Source organism: Dama dama, chromosome 18 (genome assembly GCF_033118175.1).
Source record: "Dama dama isolate Ldn47 chromosome 18, ASM3311817v1, whole genome shotgun sequence".
In the NCBI taxonomy this organism is placed as follows: Eukaryota; Metazoa; Chordata; class Mammalia; order Artiodactyla; family Cervidae; genus Dama; species Dama dama.
The window spans coordinates 14,378,872-14,398,910 of NC_083698.1; the positions used below are offsets into that span (position 1 = coordinate 14,378,872).

The following is a 20,039-nucleotide window of genomic DNA, read 5'->3' on the forward strand; positions in this document are numbered from 1 at the left end:
CCTGCCTTCAGTCTTTCTACCAATTTATTTCATTCCTTAGAAATAGCCATACTTTCCTGTTTCTTTGTATGCTTTTTTATTTTTTTTTTAATGAAAACAGGAAATTTTACTATTGTAGTATGTACTTGGGACTTCCCTGGTGGCTAGAAGGTAAGGAATCCGCCTGCAACGCAGAAGACCTGGGTTCAATCCCTGGATTGGGAAGATACTCCGGAGAAGGCAACGGCTACCCACTCCAGTATTCTTGCCTGGAGAATTAACAGAGGAGCCTGGCAGGCTATAGTTCATGGGTCACAAAGAATTAGATACAACTGAGCAACTTTCACTCACTCACAGTATGTACTTGGAAGTAAGATTTTCTCCTTTTCACAAGACTTGCTACTTTTTGGTTGCTGAAAGGCTGAAGCAGTCAGGTTATTCAATGCTGATCCCAAACTATTACTGCAAAGTCTATATTCTTTGTCAATGTGGTCATTGAAGTCTGTTTCTTAGCTTGTGTTCAGCTAGCGTTTTGATAGAAATTTCTTTGAATGCTGGGAACCTCCAAGTCTCGGCAAACTGGCACTGATCTTCAACTTGCCAGGCTTGCACTGTGCCAAAGGATCAGCCCAAGAAAAAGCTGAGGGTCTTCTCAGGTGTTTTTTGAGCATGTGTCTTATCCTGGGCACATACATGGTTTTCTGAATTCCCCCATTTACAAAGTTGCTTTTATTTTTTAAAATGTTTAAAAAATATTTATTTTTATTTATTTGGCTGTGCTGGGTCTTAGTTATGGCATGTAGGATCTTTAACCTTGGTTGCAGTATGTGGGATTTAGTTCCCTGACCAGAGATCCAACCCAAGGCCCCTGCAGTATGAATGAGGAGCCTTAGTCCCTGGATCACCAGGGAAGTCACCATAATTGCTTTTAAATGTCCTAATTTCCCAAAGAAACTCTCCCCAGTTTTTCCCTTAGCCAATCTACTATATGTTTCAACTGTAATTTCTGCCCCAAGTGTCTGAAGATTTTTCATTTAGCTTGCACTATTTTCAAGCTGTCTCCTGAGTTCTGAGTGGAACAGCGAGCATCGTCCTTTAGGCTGCCCCCTGTATGACTCTGCTTGGGCTGCTATAACAAAACAGCACAGCCTGGATGGCTTAGATAACAGAAATTTCTCATAGTTCTGGAGGCTGGAAAGTCCAAAATCAAGGTTCCTGTCAATTCCGTTTGTCTCCTCACTGTGTCCTCACATGATGAGGAGACAGACAGAGAGCTTTGGAGTCCCTTCTTACAAAGGCACTAACTAGCACTCCTGGATGACAGTCTCACGGTATTACCTCACTTAACCTCTACCACGGGATTCCCAGGTGGTGCAATGGCAAAGAATCCACCTGACACTGCAGGATTGCGTCTCACTGCAGGAGACGCAAGAGATGCCGGTTCGATCCCTGAGTCAGGAAGGTCCCCTGGAGTAGGAAATGGCAACCCACTCCAGTATTCTTGCCTGGAAAATCTCGTGGACAGGAGAGCCTGGCGGTCTACAGTCCATGGGTTGAGAAGAGTCAGACAGGACTGTGCATGTACACATACACGCAGGGGTAGTGGAAGGACAAATAAATCACTACAAAACCTTCCTATTATTTTGAACTGCCTCTTTCTTGATTCAGTGCTCATTTGGTTGCTGTAAACGTTCAACTGTTTTCTAGAGTTGTCACAAAATTGATTGTTTCTGCTTGTTTTTCAATGTTTCTGTGGAAGAATGGGAGCGGGAAGCTTCCTACTCTGCCATTTTGCTCTTTTCATTCAAAAGACTGAAATTTTGCATGTTTTTCAAAGATTTATGTTTTCCTCAGGCCAAAGCTTTCAAAAGGCTTTTTACTTATAAATGAAAAGAATGATTCAGATCACTCTTAAATGAAGTGATAAAATATGTTTTAAAGAATGGAAAAATTATCCACTCAAACTAACTTAACAAAAAAAGTGTAACTTAATATAAGAATACAATGTAGGGATTCATGGATCTCAAGAGCAATGGGCCATTAGTGGGATGGAGGTCATGGGAAATCTGTGAGAAGCTGGAAAGTGACTCTCCTCCCTTTCTCTGTCTCTGTGACAGCACCAAAGCTCAGAGTCGTTTCTCAGATAGACTGCTTCATTTCTCCGTCTATAATGGGTTCCCCTTACCTAGCGTCCACATGTTTGGGTTACAAGCCCCTGTTTGTGTTAGAGCCTCAGTGTTCAATAGAGAGCAACTAAAACTGCTCTTCCAATTCCAAATCCTCACAGGAGAGGATCTGATTGAGTCAGATTCCTTCAAGGATCAAACTCTATCCAATCAAGAAGGGACAAGGGTCCTATAGTATATATATATAGATGGTTAGAGAGACCAAACTTCTAGATGGGAATTGGAGGAAAAAAGGGAAAGCAAGAGAGCTCTTCTCAATGGATGGTAGACAGAAAGCCAACAAAGTATCTATCCAACCCATTCCTAGATCTAAAAACCTTTAAATAAAACTTGAGAAAAAAGAAAAAAATTGTGCCACTTTACATAGCTAAAATTTGTCTGTTTTTTACACTAACAGAGGTAATGAACACATTCGTAAATAATTTACTGCTTAGGGATTCTAAAGCATCACCTACTTCATTTACAACAAATGTTTTCTGCTTTTGTTGAGTCACCAGGGAAAATAATTAAGGCATATTCTGATGCTTATTCCAGGGAACTAGAGCAACACAGGATAACCCCAGGGAGTCCAACCTTCTAAGCTGAGACTATTTCTCTGGTTCCTCAGTGCACACGTGGCAGACTCTGCTTTCAAGCTAATAACTTGTGACTCATGCTGAGTCCTCTTTCCTTGAGGTTAAAAGTATTTTTCCTAGACTTTCCTTTTTTCTTTATCTCCTCCTCTGTTCTCCACCTTTATCCCCTTCACATGTCAGTCTATTCAGACAATAACACTAGCCTTTCCGACTGTCTCAAAATCTTGGTTGATTTTGTGCACATGTAGCTGCAAGGAAAAAAAATCTGTTTGGAAAATGCTCTCTCAGGTTCCACAGAATGAAAATATTGTATCTTAGCAGGAATTTTTAACGAAATGAGAAGCTCCATTGAAAAGCATGCTGTCTCCAAAGAAGGAAGCTCTGTCTCTTTTTTCTAGGGTTCTTCTTCCTATTCAAGTTAATAAATATGGTAGCTGGTTGGGGTCATCTACAACCACAAATACTCTGATATCTAGTTGAGTCTGTAGTTTCATCTAGTTTAGAGTTACAGCTGAAGAGCAGAAAACACAACAAAACCTGGAAGTATGGACAATTCTTCCATTACATTATCAAGACTTGAATCTTACACTAAGTCTTGTCTTACTCATCCTCATATATTTACCTCTGGACCGAGCCACACCACCAAATTGTACATTGCCTGTAACTGCAGAATCTCTACTTCTGATGTTCCATATGTGCTTTCCCTTTTGTGCCCAAGTCCTCCTCTCTGAAAGAGAAAGACATGTTTTCTACTATTTATTTTCTTGCTGTGGGGTGCAATTTTGCTCTAGAATAAAAGCTTAGACTCAAATTATTGGTTAAATGTATGTTTATTACTAAGTATGTTTAACTACCGTTACCATAAAGAGGGACACACACCCAACCACAATTACAAATTAATTTTTGAAAAGAGAAAGGAGCCAGTCATAATTATTTATTCTTTTAAACAGGCAATAGAATTTCAACAGGGTAATAAAATGAGATCTGACATATAATAACTAACCATCCTGCTATACTCTTAAATCCTAACTTCTTACTATGAACAATACTAATATTTTACAAAGTGTTAGTCGTGTCCAACACTTTGCGACCCCATGGACTGTAGCCTGTCAGGCTCCTCTGTCCATGGAGTTCTCCAGGCAAGAATACTGGAGTAGGTAGCCATTCCCTTCTCCAGGGGATCTTCCTGACCCGGGGATTGAAACGCCATCTCTTGCATTACAGGTGGATTCTTTACCATCTGAGCCATCAGCAAAATTAGCTATTTGTTATCACTTCTCAAAAGAAGTTTCCATGGTACACACTCCTAAAATATTTAACTTATGAATCTAATGTAATTAAAAGGATGATATAATCCCTGTCACATATAATCCCACTGACTACCTTTTGAGGCCAGTCAGGATTACTTCCTCCAATTTATCAATAGGAAAATTGAGGTTTAGAGAGCTTTGGTAACTTGATACTCAGCTAATTATCGATAAAACTGAGATCCTTACTGAAAAAGAACAGACTGTTCCTAAACCAGAAGAGAAGGTGGCACAGAAGAAAAAGATGTCCCAGAAGAAATTGAAGAAACAAAAACGTATGGCCCAGGAATAAATGCTGCAAAAAATAAATGCAAATAAAAGTAAAAAACAAACAAACAAAAAAAAAACTGGGAGCATCATTCACATCTCAAGGGTTCCACTGTACTATTCATTATATGTTTCTTCCAGGACTGTCATTTTTCAGATTTCAGTAAGATTCACAACTCATCTCCCTATGATCATGTTAGAAAAACCTTACACAATACAGGTGTCAGGCGTCAAAAATAATACAAGCATGGTATGTTCCCCTTTAAATGAAAAAGATACTATATTGTACTTCATTCAGTTGTTCACTCATTCAAAACAACAAATAATCAAATACCTAGATTCTGCTAGGTAGGCTCCACTATATCCAGCTTTTTACTAGTTACTTTTGCTGCACAACAAATTATCCCAAAATTTAATGGCTTACAACAACAAACATTCATTATTTTACAGTTCCTGCAGACCTGAATTTGGGAGTGGCTAAGCTGACTGATTTTGGTTCATGAACTTTCTTCGGGTACAATAAAGATACTGACAAGGGATGTAGTCATCTGAAGGCTTGGCTAGGCTGAAGGATCTGCTTCCAAATTCACTCACATGGCTGTTTTCAGGAGTTCTCAGTTCCTCACTGAATGTTGGCTGGAATGTTGGCTTAGTTATTCATAACATGGGCCTCTCTCCAAGTTGCTGAGTATCCTTATGACATGACAATTACCTTTCCCCAGTGAGCAATCCCAGAGAGAACAAGAAGGAAGCTGGCATATGTTTTATAAGTTTCCACTTAGAAGTCACATTACAGTATTTCACATTACAGTATTTCTACATTCTCTTTATGAGAATAAGTCACTAAGTATAGTGCAAACTCTAGGTGAGGGGAATTAAGCTCAATTTTTGAAAGAAGTATCAAAGAACTTATGAACATATTTTAAAACTACTATACCAGTAGTTTTAATTTAATTTATAATTAAATTCATTTTATATTAAATTCTAAATAGTTTATAGTTTTAGAAGTTTAGTTGCTCAGTCGTGTCCGACTCTGCGACCCCATGGACTATAGCCTACCAGGATCCTCTGTCCATGGAACTTTCCAGGCAAAAGTACTGGAGTGGGTTGCCACTTCCTTCTCCAGAGGATCTTCCCAACCCAGGGATAGAAATCAGGTCTCCCACACTGTAGGCAGACGCTTTACATCTGAGCCACCAGGGAAGTCCATTTAATCTATACATTATTATATAAATATAATTTACAGAATTTAATCTATATTAAATTTATTACTAAAGAGTTGTTAATCTAATTGTAAATTTGGATATTTAAAGGAAAACTAAGTTTATTAGAGAGTGGTTTTTGCTTGTTTCCATTCTGTGTTCCCATTTTCATCTTACCCTGTTTATTAAAAAATTCTACCTATAGCGCTAAATAAATAATGACTTTTTCCATCTTTTTATACCAATTAGGAATTTTATTCAGTGCTTATAACAAAAACAACAAAAACCTTAAAGAGAACGGACTTATTTTCCTTCACACAACAACAAACCCCTTCATATAACAACAAACCCAGAAGTGAGGAGAACAGGGCTGATAAGCTGACCCTTCAAAGCAATCACAAACCAGTCCCTCTGGCTATGTATGCTATTATTTTGCTGCTGCTGCTGCAGCTGCTAAGTCACGGCAGTCGTGTCCAACTCTGTGTGACCCCACAGACGGCAGCCCACCAGGCTCCCATCCCTGGGATTCTCCAGGCAAGAATACTGGAGCGGGCTGCCATTTCCTTCTCCAGTGCATGATATTTTGCTACTGTGGTTGAAATAGGGCTACTCCACATCTAGCATCATATCACTGTTCCAGGTAAGATAAAGGACAGGTATAGGTCCAATGGCTAACAGGACATTTCTTCCATAAAACTCTGAGCCTCTCCTAGCAACATCTACTTTCATTCTGCAGACAGGTCACATGGGAAACCATGGCTTATAGGAGCCTGAGTAAACAAGTATTTTTAACTGGACACAGTCACCCTGAAAAAAAGTCAGAGTTCTGCAAGTAATAGAGAAAGGATTTTGGCTGAATCAACTTTCAGTCTCTATCACCTTGCTCCAAGGAGCTGTGACACACATTATTCTGCTTCAAGGAGCTTTGACACACATTACTGAAACACACTCCAGATAGATAAACATACTGTTCACGGTTAATCTGTGTTTCAAATGGGAGAATCTGGTCATTTTGCGTCTCACGTGTAAATTATATTTTTCAAAGTAACCACAGCTTTCTTTTTTTCTAGTTGATAACGAAGAAAAATTGGCTGACATTAATGTCACTTCAAGGAATTTATTCAAGAAGACAGCTGTACAGTTGTGCAAAGGTACATACATTAAGAAACTCATCACAGAGTTGTTTAAAATAGTAAACATTTGGGGAAAAAAACAGAAATGAATCAATAGAATACTGGTTAGATAAATGATGGTACATCCTCTTCACACTATGCAACTTTTAAAAATGATGTTATTCATGATATATTTTTCATGAAAAAAGAACTGTGTATATAATAAAATCCAGTTTATCATACATTGTATTACTATACCGTTATATGTTTTTATTCTTAGAGATGTCTGGAGTATAACATGAATTTTTAAAAATTGTTATCTCTGAATTATGGCATTTGGAAAATTTTTTTTATATTTGTTTGAATAAGTGTACACTGCTTTCATGAAAATAATAGTTATTTTCAATAATACCCAGAAGGGTAGGAGGGGCCTGATTCAATCTGGTAGTTCTAACAACATACCTTCTTGCCACTAAGAAAATTATCTTAGACATGCTGTAGCTGAGCTTACCCTTGGAAGGGTTTCCTATATTTGCTCACTGGAAAAAGATTATTCCTTATTCCTTACAAATTTTAATAAAATTAAAATAAGAATCCTGAGGCATTTTGTTCTATTTTGCCTTCTGTTTGGTACACTTTGACCTCGAAGGGTCTCTTTTCCCTGTCTCACAGTGGCTGTGGAAGGCAGAGGGCGTGAAGCTGGGCAATAATTACACACACGCTAGGGAAGAGAGAAGAGATGCAGGTGAGGATCCAACAGGAAGTCTGGAGGCATCGCCCAGAGAAAGAGCACTAACCTGGATATCACATACTTGCACTTCTCTTCCAAAACAGGCTTCTCGGTTTACCTTTCTGACCACAGTTTTCTCATCTGAAAAAATGAGAGGTTTGCATAAGAGTCTAGACGTTTTAAAGTTCTTCCCGAAGATTCTTTCGGACCTATTAATGATATATCCTGGTAAACTACACTAAAGCTGAATCTAAACAAATAAAAGGGAAGAGCAACAATACTTTACTTACATTGTTTACTATTCCTCTCCAGCGTGGAATCAGGATTCCAGCCCAGAGGCCAAGGCACTAAAGAACTGCCTAGGAAGCAGGGCAGTTTTCTCACCTTCAAACTAGACTTTGTAGATAACACCAATAAAGTCAAGACTTGATCCCACCTCCTGACTGCTGTGGGGCTGCCTCAATCGCTCGAGGGCGCCTCGCTCTCCAACCCAAAAACAGTTTTCCGATACAAAGTCCCTTTGCCGACCAAAGGTGAGACGGTGAGGTTTTGGAGAGCTCCGAAGAAACTTCCGGCCACCGCCTGACAGCGGTGAAGTAACGACAGAGCCAAAGCCCATGTGTGCCTTCAGGAGGCTCTGTGGTATCATTAATTGGGTTCTCAGCCCCTGCTCATTCACATACCTGGTCATCCCACACTCGTTTGCGTACCTCATCTTGCGTATTTCCTCTCATTAAGGCCAGAGAGGTACTGAGTTAAGGGAGTCGGGAGGAGGGGATAACAGGGGTGAAAAGAACGGTTTAAAAGCAGGCTAGAGGCCATAAGACTCCTGAGAGGGAAGAGCCTGTTTCTTGGACAAAGGTCCCAAGGGTATTCGCAGCCCTGTTCCCTGATGTTTCACTGCTTTGGACCCTCTCAAGGTCCGGAAGCTAGCGCAAGACGCTACAGCACCGCGAGGAAGGTGGAGGCCTCCACTGTGGTGCCGCAAGTGGGCTGCGACTACCCCTCATAGAAGATGCGACTTCCCAGACCCCTTCGCACAAGGGCGGGGCGTGCGCTCGGCCGCCAATCCCCGCGCCCGCACGTCGCCGTAGCCCCGCCCCACCCTGCCCCCTCTCGCTCCGCCCTTCCCTGGGGCTGGTGCGGCGGCGATGACGTCAGCGCTAGGAGACCCCTGGGTGGCGGCTGCGCCGTCGGCGGCCCGTGGCCGGAACGCGCTGCGGGGAGGGGCGGAGCGAGCGGGCGGGAGCGCGCGCTGGGCCCGCCTCGGCCGCCGCCGCCGCCGCCGCTGCCGGGGAATAATCTGGGCGGCAGCGGGCGGCCCCGGCCAGCAGCCACGAGCCACTTCTGCGGCTGCCGAGCAGAGCGGAGGTCGCCGGTCTCGTGTCGTCCCCCTCTCCGCCCCCCAGGAGGGGCGAGAGGGAGCCGAGGCTGATGTCAGGTACGGCCGGCGGAGGCGCCCTCAGGCTGTGGGTCCAAGGTCTCGGGTCCCCTCACCCTTCCCTCTGGGAGAGTGAATGTGGGGGGAGCGTGGAGGGTGGAACCCCACCCCTGGCGCCGCCAAACAGGTGTCTCGGAGTCGCTGCCCGGTCTGGGGACGTGCGGGCTCCTGAGGGAGGCTTGGGGCACTTCCTGCTCCCGGCGTCTCCGCGAACTGCCTCTGGGGCCGCCTGCCCGCCGGGCCGCTATTTTGTTGACTTGTAACCTCCTGTTAGTCGCAGGTCCTTCCCTTTCGCCCTCGGGTGCCCCTCGCCTCTTCGCGCGCCGCCTGCCGTCGTCGGGTGGCGACGGTGAGGCGCGGGCTGCGCTCCGGACCGCGCGGCTGGACCACTTAGCGGTCCTGCCCCGCCGGGCCCTCCCCCCGCGGAGCTGCGGGCGCTCAGGTGTGGGCACCTTCCAGGAGAGCCGCCGGGCTGCCGCGTCGCGCCAGCGCCCAGCGAGCCGGAGCCTTGCGCAAGTGCTGGGGGACTGCCTCTGAGCTCTCTGGATCATCAGGTTTGTCTGGCTGATTTGTTCTTTTTAAATTCCTCTGCCTCTGGCAGAATAAGCTAGGCAGGTGTGTTGGGGCATTGCTCCGTGAAGGACGCAGGACGAGTTTTTTCCTTCCCGCCTTCCTCTCCCACCAGGTGTGATGGGATTAGTAGGTGCTGACAAACTGACTTTACGGCTTAGAATTTGGATACATTGTCTGCTCAGAAATTGAGCGAAATGTAGGGGTGAGGATTTATTCTTGCCCAGCACTTACCCTCTCTCTTTATTCTTATTTTCAAAAGACTGGAACTTAAACATCACACGCCTTGGAAAAGTTGACTGGAGATTTATAATCTAGTTCTCTCAGTGCCTTGTAGTTATTGTGCTATATCGTTTTAGAGCATTTCAGATTGAACACTATTATCCTAACCATGAATTGGTTTCATCGTGGTTTTAAAACTTAGTTAAAAAGTTAGAATTTAATGCAATAGAGTGAGTGAGTAATTAGGCCAATGTGAAAAGGACAGAAATGTGTTCATTTACCAGAAATTGGGCACTGAATATAGATAGCTCTGCCTGGGTAAATTCTGGTGTTAGTTTAGAGGGTGGGAATCTGAGTATTTAGGAGGTAAAACTAACTTTTTACACTTTTATCAGATAAATGTCAAATGAGCCTTATGCACATGATGTGTGTTCTAAGTATTGTGTATAGTAATTGTATTTATTTCATTTTCTGCCAGCCTTAGTGTATATTAATGTACAGTTTAATTGAATGTAAAGTTTAAAGCTACCAAACAGTTAACTCTTTTTACCATATGTTAAGTAAGACAGTGATTTAGTAAGGAAAGTATGACTCAGTTAAAATTCTTCACAGGAAAAGTGTGTGGTTTTTTAGTTATGGTGAAGAACTATTAGATGTTTCTCTTAAATTTCCCTGAAATTTGTGTTTTTCTGTATCTTTTTACTTTGGGTTCAGCATTTTAAAAATATTTTGTGGGTACTACCCATTTAAAGATAGATATTCCCTTACATAGGCTTTCTGGGGGGTACTGATTGTACTAGTTTGTAATTCTGAGTAAATTCAGTATCCAGAAATTATTAGAACATCACAAAGTCATTTAGAAGTACATATCAATTATGATGGCAACCCACTCCAGTATTCTTGCCTGGAGAATCCCATGGACGGAGGAGCCTGGTAGGCTGCATTAGTCCACGGGGTCGCAAAGAGTCGGATACAACTGAGCGACTTCACTTCACTTAGTCATAGAAATAGAAAAGTGTGTCATTTAGGTATATGCAGTCCTACTATTTGTGTATTGACTTCTGCTCACTAACATAAAAATTGCATTATACAACTTATATACTTTATGGACCATGGTGATTTTAGAGTCTCAGTGTGGAAAAATCATTAATTGGAATTCTTGTGGCAGTGCACCTATAAACAAACATTAAATGGAAAATGGACAACTTGATGCTGAAATTTAATTCTGATTCACTTAAAATTTTAAGCTTCCCAATACAACCATGTTAGTTTTACAATATTTGTTGAGATTTTAGTAAAGAGGCTAGTATAAAACTATAGCAAAGTGGAAGGAATATGGCAAAATTCTTTTTAAAATAAGGGGGTTGGGTTGGGGGGAGAGATGCAGAATTCTTCCATGAAAGAGAAGTTAGCATTTTATCTTGAAATTTAAATGAGTATAGAATATGTACTTAAATTTTCATTTTACAGCTAATTCAGATGTCCTACAGGAAAATGCAGGCCAAAATCTATAATGTGTGAAAATAAGAAGCGTCCCTTGAAGAAAAAAATACAAAGCTATTATATGTGAAATAGGGTAGCCTATAGGAAGGTAGAAGAAACCAAAAAGAAAATCCGAGTAAGTGATCTAGACTCTGTAGTGTGAGCTACCTGGTACATTGAAGGGACACGTTGAGGGCAGAGAGAGGTGGTATTAAATTAGGGAGATTCTGAAACAGGAAATCTGATTAGTTTACAATGAAAGCTACATGTTAAAATATTTAAACTGGTGCAGGTTGGATAATTGGCAGATTTGAAACTATGTACAGCTTGATAGACTCATTTGCATTTTTGGTCATTGTGTTAGCTTCCTAGGGCTGCTATAACAAAGAGTACAACACACTGAGTTATTTAAAACAACAGAAATTTATCATTTCACAGTTTTAGAGGTTGCAAGTCTGAAATGAAGGTGTTGACAGGGCCGCACTCTACCTTCTGGGGAGTTATCTGTTCTGTGCCTCTTAGCTGTGTGTGTCACTGGCATTCCTTAGCTTGAAGTTATATTACACGAGCCTCTGCCTCTGTTGTCACGTGGCGTTCTCACTGTAGGTCTGTCTTAATGTGGTGTTCTCCCCTTTTTGTAAGGACTTCAGTCATACTGAATTAGAGCCCACCCTGCTGCATGCCTATTAAGTTGCTTTAATCACGTCCAACTCTTTGCAACCCTTTGGACTGATCTTCCCAACCCAGGGACTGAACTGGCACCTCTTAACATCTCCTGCGTTGGCAGGCAAGTTCTTTTACCACTAGCACCACCTGGGAAGTCTTTGGCACCATGCAGCAGACCCAATCAGAGGAGGCACTGAAAACAGAGTAAATTCACTTACCTGCCTCAGTACCTACTATGTGCCAGCTCATAGAAGTAAAACAGTGAATAGTTGGACAGAAATCTCTGTCCTCATGGAACTGACGTTCCAAAACCTTGGTTCTCAAACTGTGGTCCCTGTAACCTCCGCTTGTCAGAAATGCACATTTTTAGGCTCTATTCTGCAGACTTGTTGATTCAGAAATTATTTTAACAAGCTTTTCAGGTGATTTCTGATGTAGACTCAGGTTTGAGAACCACTGATCAAAATGGAGAAAAGAGACAATAATCAAGATGAGTAAGTAAAATATGTAATATATTAGATGTTAACAGGCACTGTCAGTAAGAGTAGGGTGGCTCGGGAAGACCCTCCCCCCCACCCCCAGCCCCAGAAGTAAAGGCCCGAAGGAGTTGAGGAGTAAGCCATGTGAGTATCTGGGTGAGTTGTGTCCCCAACAGAGAACAGCAAGTATAAGGACCCTCAGGTATTTGAGGAACAGCAGAGTCCAAAGTTAGAACACAGCAAGGAGCAGATAGTAATAGGTCGGTTTTTGAAATTTGTTTGTTCCTTTTTAACCTGCAAAAACCAAATGCTAGGAGAACAAGAGAAAAGTGTGGGGGTAGGATGCCAGGTTAAACCTAGTTGCCTATGTAAGAATAGACTAGTATATAATCTAGGTATATTTTATGCATTTATTTGGCAATATGTGAAGACATTTGAATCACAACTAGGGGGAGTGCTACTGATGTCTAGTGAGTATGGGCCTAGGATGCCGTTGAACATCTTACAGTGAACAGGGCACCCCCCACAACAGAGAATTACCCAGCTCAGACTGTAAATTATGTCAGGGTTAAGAAACATTGGCTTAATGGGATTTACAGAGGTTGGGGCATGGATAGCAGAGGAAGGGTGTTTTGTATAGATGGAAAAGACAGTGGGAATAGAGGAGCCCACTGCACTGAGGTGTTTATTGAACTGTAAATAGTTCAGAATTGCCGAAACATAAATTAAAAGTAGGGGAGAGATGGGGGGTGCATACTGTACCTATATGGTAATGCAATTCTTTGAAAGCAAAGTTATGAAACAGTAGGAAAGCTAATATACTATTAATTTTTTATTAAGCATTGTTCACCTTAAGGGTAGACTAGTATTTATATTTTATGTATTCATTATATAACTTTGTATTAATTTTTTCCAATATTTATAGCCTGCACTGTTTTTTCAAATTGCAAGTTTTTTTTCAACTTGCATCTGCAAGTTTTTTCAAATTGTCATTAATCTCCAAAGAAGTTTTCCAGTATTTTTATTGAAAAATATCTGCATAAAAGTGAACCCAGCCAGTTCAAACCCATGTTGTTCAAGGGTCAACTGTAGTTACCTTTGATGAGAACCTGGGGTAGAGATGGGAATGAAAACATACTCTTTTCTGCATGTATGTGTATGTATGTATATATGTACATGTGTGTATATATATGTTTAATCTATGTTTTCAGTTTGGGTTTGTTTTGTTTGTTTTGTTTCCTGTGCATTAGCAATACCTTACTAACAAAAAATTGTAATTGCCAAATGTGCCAAGATTTTCCTAATTAGTGCAAATCAACCATTGTTCTTAACATCTACAGCGTATTCTCTGGTGGAGATGTACCATATATATTTTTTAAACTAGCTCCTCATCAGCAAATATCTGTGGCTTATGGCTGCCATGAATATCTTTGCATGGTTCTGTGTTTGTGTCCATAAGAAAAATTTCTGATCACGAAATGATGTGTCAAGGCACACTTGAAAAAGTTTACAGATGCTGTCAAACTGCTCTTCTAAAAAGACAGTATGTGTATTCTGAGGAACAACATAGGAGCGTCAGTTTTCTCTCATGTCTGTGTCAATACTGGCTGTTACTAAGCTTAACATTTTTTGCCATTCTGATAGGTTAAGAATAGTATCTCTTCATTTGAGGTTTACATTTCTGTAATATGAGTGAAATGTGAACATCCTTGACCATTGTATTTTTTTTCATTCAAATCCTTTACTTTTTTAAACTTGTTATATTAAGTTGATTATCTTTTTTATGATAGCTTTTGTTTTTTGCTGTACAGATTTTTTTAAACATTTTATACAAAACGTACATTTGAACTAGCAGTTTCACTGCCAGTTAATTAAATGAATATCCTCATACAGTTTTACTATATTTATACCTTTTGGGATTTGAAAAAAATCTCAGTTCGTGATACAAAAATGTAAAAAGATGTTTTCTTCTAGTTTTGTTTTAATTTCATTTTTTTTAAGTATTGAAATCTTAGAAACAGTCAGAATTTGAGAGAAATAGGTGGAGATCCAGATGGTTGCCTTTTTATCTTTTCTCCCAAAGATTATTATTTCAATATCCTTTCTTGAATAAGCCATCTTTTTCTTGATTTGAAATGCTATGTGTACTGTGCATTAAATTTCCCTACGTACTTGGTTTTGTTTTTTTTTTTTTAACAGACTCTATTTCAGTCTGATAAGGACCACCAGGGATATATATCTTTAGGCTAACAAAGTGAGGTTAATTAACTTGCTGCTGAGAGGGAGATCACACACCAGAGGAACTGCCAGAAGGGATAGTGTTATTATAGGATTCTGGGGAGGGGTGGAGTTTAGACAAAATTTAAATGAAGCAATATCTGATAAGTTTAAAGCACAGCAAGACTGTGTACCGGGTTAATTAACATCAGGCCTGAGCTGAGAAACAGACTTAAGAGTCCCGTTTCCTTGGAGACTACAAAGTTAAGATAAATGTGTGGAATGTTGTGTCTGGGAAACCCTTATCTGAAGCTCCGGGTTAGAAATTGAGGTTGCTTCTGATTAATGATTCATCATCCATGCAAGAGTGGGGTGTTCCAGTCTCACTGATACACTTTCAAATAATTCTGACAGTCTGTAGAGAAAAAAGGTTTCACAGCAGTATGTCTTTAGTATGAATTAATAGAAGCATTAAAAACATTTTTTCCAATCCACAGGTACACTGATGTGCCTGTTCAGCCAGAATATCAAATTGTTTTAATTACTCTACCACATGTTATACTCACATGATTATTTTTCCAAATAACATATAAAATAATTTTTACAATGTTATTTAATTTTTAAAAATCTTGTGTCTTAAGTAGATCTGCCTAGATTTAGTCCACCCTCACACCCCTTTCCCAGGTATACGCCTCAGATTTTTTTAATGTGGACCATTTGTAAAGTCTTTATTGAAATTGTTGCAGTATTGCTTCTGCTTTATGTTTTTTGGGTTTTTGGCCACAAGGCATATGGAATCTTAGCTCCTCAACCAGGGATTGAACTTACACTCCCTGCATTGAGAAGCAAAGTCTTAACCACTGGACCACCAGGGAAGTCCTTACTCACATGTTTATTTTTCCAGACTTTTCAGTTACATTATTTAACTTTTAAATATCTTATATTTTAGTTGGGATGACATTATGTATATATAATTTACCATCTTAATCATTCTTAAGTGTACAATTCAATGATGTCAAGTACATTTAACTTGTGCCAACCATGACCACCATCTTCCAGAGTTCTCATCTTATAAAACTCAAACTTCCTACCCATTAAATAGTAGCTCCACTTTCTCCTCTCCTTCCATTCCTTGGAAATCACCATTCTACTTTCTGTCTTTATGATTTTAGCTAAGTTTCTCATGTAAGTGAGATTATTATATAGTATTTGTCTTTTTGTGACTGGCTTCTTTCATTTAGCACAATATGCTGAAGGCTCATCCATGTTGTAGCATATGTCAAAATTTCCTTACTTTAAAAGGCTGAATAATATTTCATCATGTATATATAACACATTTGGCATATCCATTCAACCATTTGGGTTGCTTCCACATATTATGACAATGCTGCTATAAAAACGGGTATACGGATATCTCCTTAAGACCCTGCTTTGAATTCTTTTGAGCATATACCCAGAAATGGAATTGTTGGATCATGTGGTAATTCTATTTTAATTTTTTCCACATGCTCTTTCCTGCAGTTGCTATATTCTATATTCCCACTAGTAGCACACAAACATTTTCATTTCTCCACATCTTCACCGAGACTTGTTATTTTCTGGGGTTTTTTTTCTTTTGATAGTAGCTGTCATTAATGGATGTGAAGCCGTATCTAATTGTGGTTTTGGTTAGCATTTCCCTAATGATAAGTGATCTTGAGCATTTTATTTCATGCTCAATGTGTTCATGCCTATTGGCATTTGTGTATCTTCTTTGGAGAAGTTATCTATTTAAGACCTTTGCCTGTTTTTGAATTGTGTTTTTGTTGTTATTGTTAAGTTTTAAGAGTCCTGTATATATTCTGGATATTAATCCCTTACCAGATACATTTGCAAATGTGTTCTCCCATTCTTTGGATTGCCTTCTTACTCTACTGATAATACCTTTTGATGCACAAATTGTTTTTATAAAGCCAAGTTTGACTGCCTTTTCTTTTGATGCATGCACTTTTGCTGTCATATCCAAAAAATAATTGCCAACTCCAGTGTTGGGAAGCTTTTGTCTTATGTTTTCTTCTAAGAGTTTTATACATTTAGGTCTTAGTTTAGGTCTTTGATCCATTTTAATTTTTGTGTATGGTGTAAAGTAGGGGTCCCGCTTCATTCTTCAATGTGTGGATATCCAGTTTTCTCAGTACCTTTTGTTTAACAGACTGTCCTTTGTCCAGTGAATGGACTTGGTCCTCTTGTCAAAAATCTTTTGACCATGAATGAGAGGGTGTATTTCTGGGCTGTCTGTTTTGTTCCACTGGGCTGTGTATCAGTGTCACCCTGTTTTGATCACTGAAGCTTTTTGGTAAGTTTTGCAATTAGAAAGTATGTGTCTTCCAGTTTTATTCTTCAAGATTGTTTTGGCTCTTTGGGGTACTTTGACATCCCATATAAATTCTATGATGGGTAATTCTGTCTCTTGAAAAAGCAACATTGGATTTTGATACAAATTGCGTTGAACTTATAGATCACTTTAAATAGTATTGATATCTTAACAATATTAAATCTTCCAATCCATGAACATGGGATGTCTTTCTGTTTGTCTCTTTAGTTTCTGCTGAAGATGCAAAAAATATTAATGTTCTCATTGAAAAGTAACAAAAAAGATATTTTCACTTTCGATCTTCTGAATCTGAAATTGGAATAGTTTTTAAAATAGAGGTGTCTTTTCACCTTGCTTATAGTTTCCTTTGTTGTGCAAAAGCTTTTACGTTTCATTAGGTCCCATTTGTTTATTTTTGCTTTTATTTCCAATATTCTGGGAGGTGGATCATAGAGGATCCTGCTGTGATTTATGTCGGAGAGGTTTTACCTATGTTCTCCTTTAGGAGTTTTATAGTTCCTGGTCTTACGTTTAGATCTTTAATCCATTTTGAGTTTATTTTTGTGTATGGTGTTAGAAAGTGTTCTAGTTATAAGCAAGGTGAAAAGACAGCCCTCAAATTGGGAGAAAATAATAGCAAACGAAGCAACAGACAAAGGACTAATCTCAAAAATATACAAGCAACTCCTGAAGCTCAATTCCAGAAAAATAAATGACCCAATCAAAAAATGGGCCAAAGAACTAAACAGACATTTCTCCAAAGAAGACATACAGATGGCTAACAAACACATGAAAAGATGCTCAACATCACTCATCATCAGAGAAATGCAAATCAAAACCACAATGAGGTACCATTACACGCCAGTCAGGATGGCTGCTATCCAAAAGTCTACAAGCAATAAATGCTGGAGAGGGTGTGGAGAAAAGGGAACCCTCTTACACTGTTGGTGGGAATGCAAACTAGTACAGCCACTATGGAGAACAGTGTGGAGATTTCTTAAAAAACTGGAAATAGAACTGCCATATGACCCAGCAATCCCACTTCTGGGCATACACACTGAGGAAACCAGATCTGAAAGAGACACATGCACCCCAATGTTCATCGCAGCACTGTTTATAATAGCCAGGACATGGAAGCAACCCAGATGCCCATCAGCAGACGAATGGATAAGGAAGCTGTGGTACATATACACCATGGAATATTACTCAGCTGTTAGAAAGAATTCATTTGAATCAGTTCTAATGAGATGGATGAAACTGGAGCCTGTTATACAGAGTGAAGCCAGAAAGATAAAGAACATTACAGCATACCAACACATATATATGGAATTTAGAAAGATGGTAATGATAACCCTATATGCAAAACAGAAAAAGAGACACAGATGTACAGAACAGACTTTGGGACTCTGGGGGAGAAGGTGAGGGTGGGATGTTTCGAGAGAACAGCATCGAAACATGTATATTATCTATGGTGAAACAGATCACCAGCCCAGGTGGGATGCATGAGACAAGTGCTCGGGCCTGGTGCACTGGGAAGACTCAGAGGGATTGGGTAGAGAGGGAGGTGGGAGAGGGGATCGGGATGGGGAATACATGTAAATCCATGGCTGATTCATGTCAATGTATGACAAAAATCACTACAATATTGTAAAGTAATTAGCCTCCAACTAATAAAAATAAATGAAAAAAAATAAAAGAGAGGTGAAGGCTATTTGTTAATATTTTCTATTTCTGTAGTTTGTTTTTTTTTTCATTTATTTTTATTAGTTGGAGGCTAATTACTTCACAGCGTTTCAGTGGGTTTTGTCATACATTGACATGAATCAGCCATGGAGTTACACGTATTCCCCATCCCGATCCCCCCTCCCACCTCCCTCTCCACCCGATTCCTCTGGGTCTTCCCAGTGCACCAGGCCCAAGCACTTGTCTCATGCATCCCACCTGGGCTGGTGATCTGTTTCACTATAGATAATATACATGCTGTTCTCTCGAAACATCCCACCCTCGCCTTCTCCCACAGAGTCCAAAAGTCTGTTCTGTAAAAATTACTAATAGAAAATATTTTAGTCTCTCTCAGATAATATGTACTTCTATTATAATTTGTATAAGCTGAATACACATCAAAGAAAATAACATATAGTTCATGCTGTATGTCTAGTTCATAAACTTTGGATTATATAAGTGTATAAAAGTGTCAAGTGATGGGACTATATGATTTTTTATTAGATTGGTGCAAAAGTAATTGCAATTTTTGCATTGTTGAAGTTTGCCATTTGATATTGGAATACATCCTGAAAAAATGAGGTTATGTTACACATCATTTTAATGTGCATTTCTCACTTTATGTTTTTTTGCTAACTTATTACTTACTGTTTATTTTATATTTATTTTGGACTATAGAAATGTTAAACAAAATGCAAATTTGAACAATTTTCTTATTTGAGTTCAAAATGGGTTGTAAAGCAGCAGAGACTACTCACAACATCAACAGCACACTTGGCCTGGGAACTGCTAACAAACGTACAGTGCAGTGGTGGCTCAGAGGTTTTGCAAAGGAGACAAGAGCCTTGAAGATGAGGAGCATAGTGACTGGCCATCGGAAGTTGACAATGACCAACTGAGAGCATCATCGAAACTGATCCTCTTTCAGCTACACGAGAAGCCGCTGAAGAACTCAATGTCAGCTATTCTATGGTTCTTTTGCATCTGAAGCAAATTGGAAAGGTGAAAAAGCTTAGTAAGTGGGTGTCTCATGGGCTGACCAAAAATCAAAAAAATTGTTGTTTTGAAGTGTTGTCTTCTCTTCTATGCAACAACAAACCATTTCTCGATTGGATTGTGATGTGTGATGAAAAATGGCTTTTATATGACACCCCGTAACAACCAACTAGTGGTTTTAACCAAGAAGAAGCTCCAAAGCATTTCCCAAAGTCAGACTTGCACCAAAAAAAAGGTCATGGTCACTGTTTGGTGGTCTGCTGCTGGTCTGATCCACTACAGATTTCTGAATCCTAGAGAAACCATTACATATGAGAAGTATGCTCAGCAAATTGATGAGAAGTACCAAAAATTGCAGTGCCTGCAGCGGGCATGGGTCAACAGAAAGTGTTCAGTTCTTCTCCACAATACCCAACTGCTCATCGCACAACCATTACTTCAAAAGTTGAACTAATTGGGCTACAAAGTTTTGCCTTATCTGCCACATTCACCTGACATCTTGCCAACCAGCTACCACTTCTTCAAGCATCTTG

General features: G+C 39.9%; 2 protein-coding genes across 11 annotated transcripts in view; one reads left to right on the forward strand and one right to left on the reverse strand.

The window, feature by feature from the left end:
* Positions 1–8,245, reverse strand: part of ASNS (asparagine synthetase (glutamine-hydrolyzing)) — a 136,174-nt gene extending 127,929 nt beyond the window's left edge. For all 4 annotated transcript variants that reach the window (XM_061164946.1, XM_061164945.1, XM_061164944.1 and 1 more), the window contains exons 1-2: positions 8,042–8,245; positions 7,426–7,499 (exon numbers count right to left, since the gene is read on the reverse strand). The gene's annotated coding sequence lies outside the window, so the exon portion shown is untranslated. The remainder of the gene's footprint in view (positions 1–7,425; positions 7,500–8,041) is intronic.
* Positions 8,246–8,618: 373 nt separating this feature from the next.
* The window catches only part of C1GALT1 (core 1 synthase, glycoprotein-N-acetylgalactosamine 3-beta-galactosyltransferase 1), a 61,433-nt gene continuing 50,012 nt past the window's right edge, over positions 8,619–20,039 (forward strand). For 3 of the 7 annotated variants that reach the window (XM_061164953.1, XM_061164948.1, XM_061164947.1), the window contains exon 1: positions 8,620–8,799. In XM_061164953.1, coding sequence (XP_061020936.1) covers positions 8,793–8,799 — 7 coding nt within the window. In that variant the 5' untranslated portion in view covers positions 8,620–8,792. Of the gene's footprint in view, positions 8,800–9,258; positions 9,354–20,039 lie in introns of all 7 variants that reach the window. The other 4 variants (XM_061164949.1, XM_061164950.1, XR_009696630.1 and 1 more) reach the window with 2 other exon arrangements.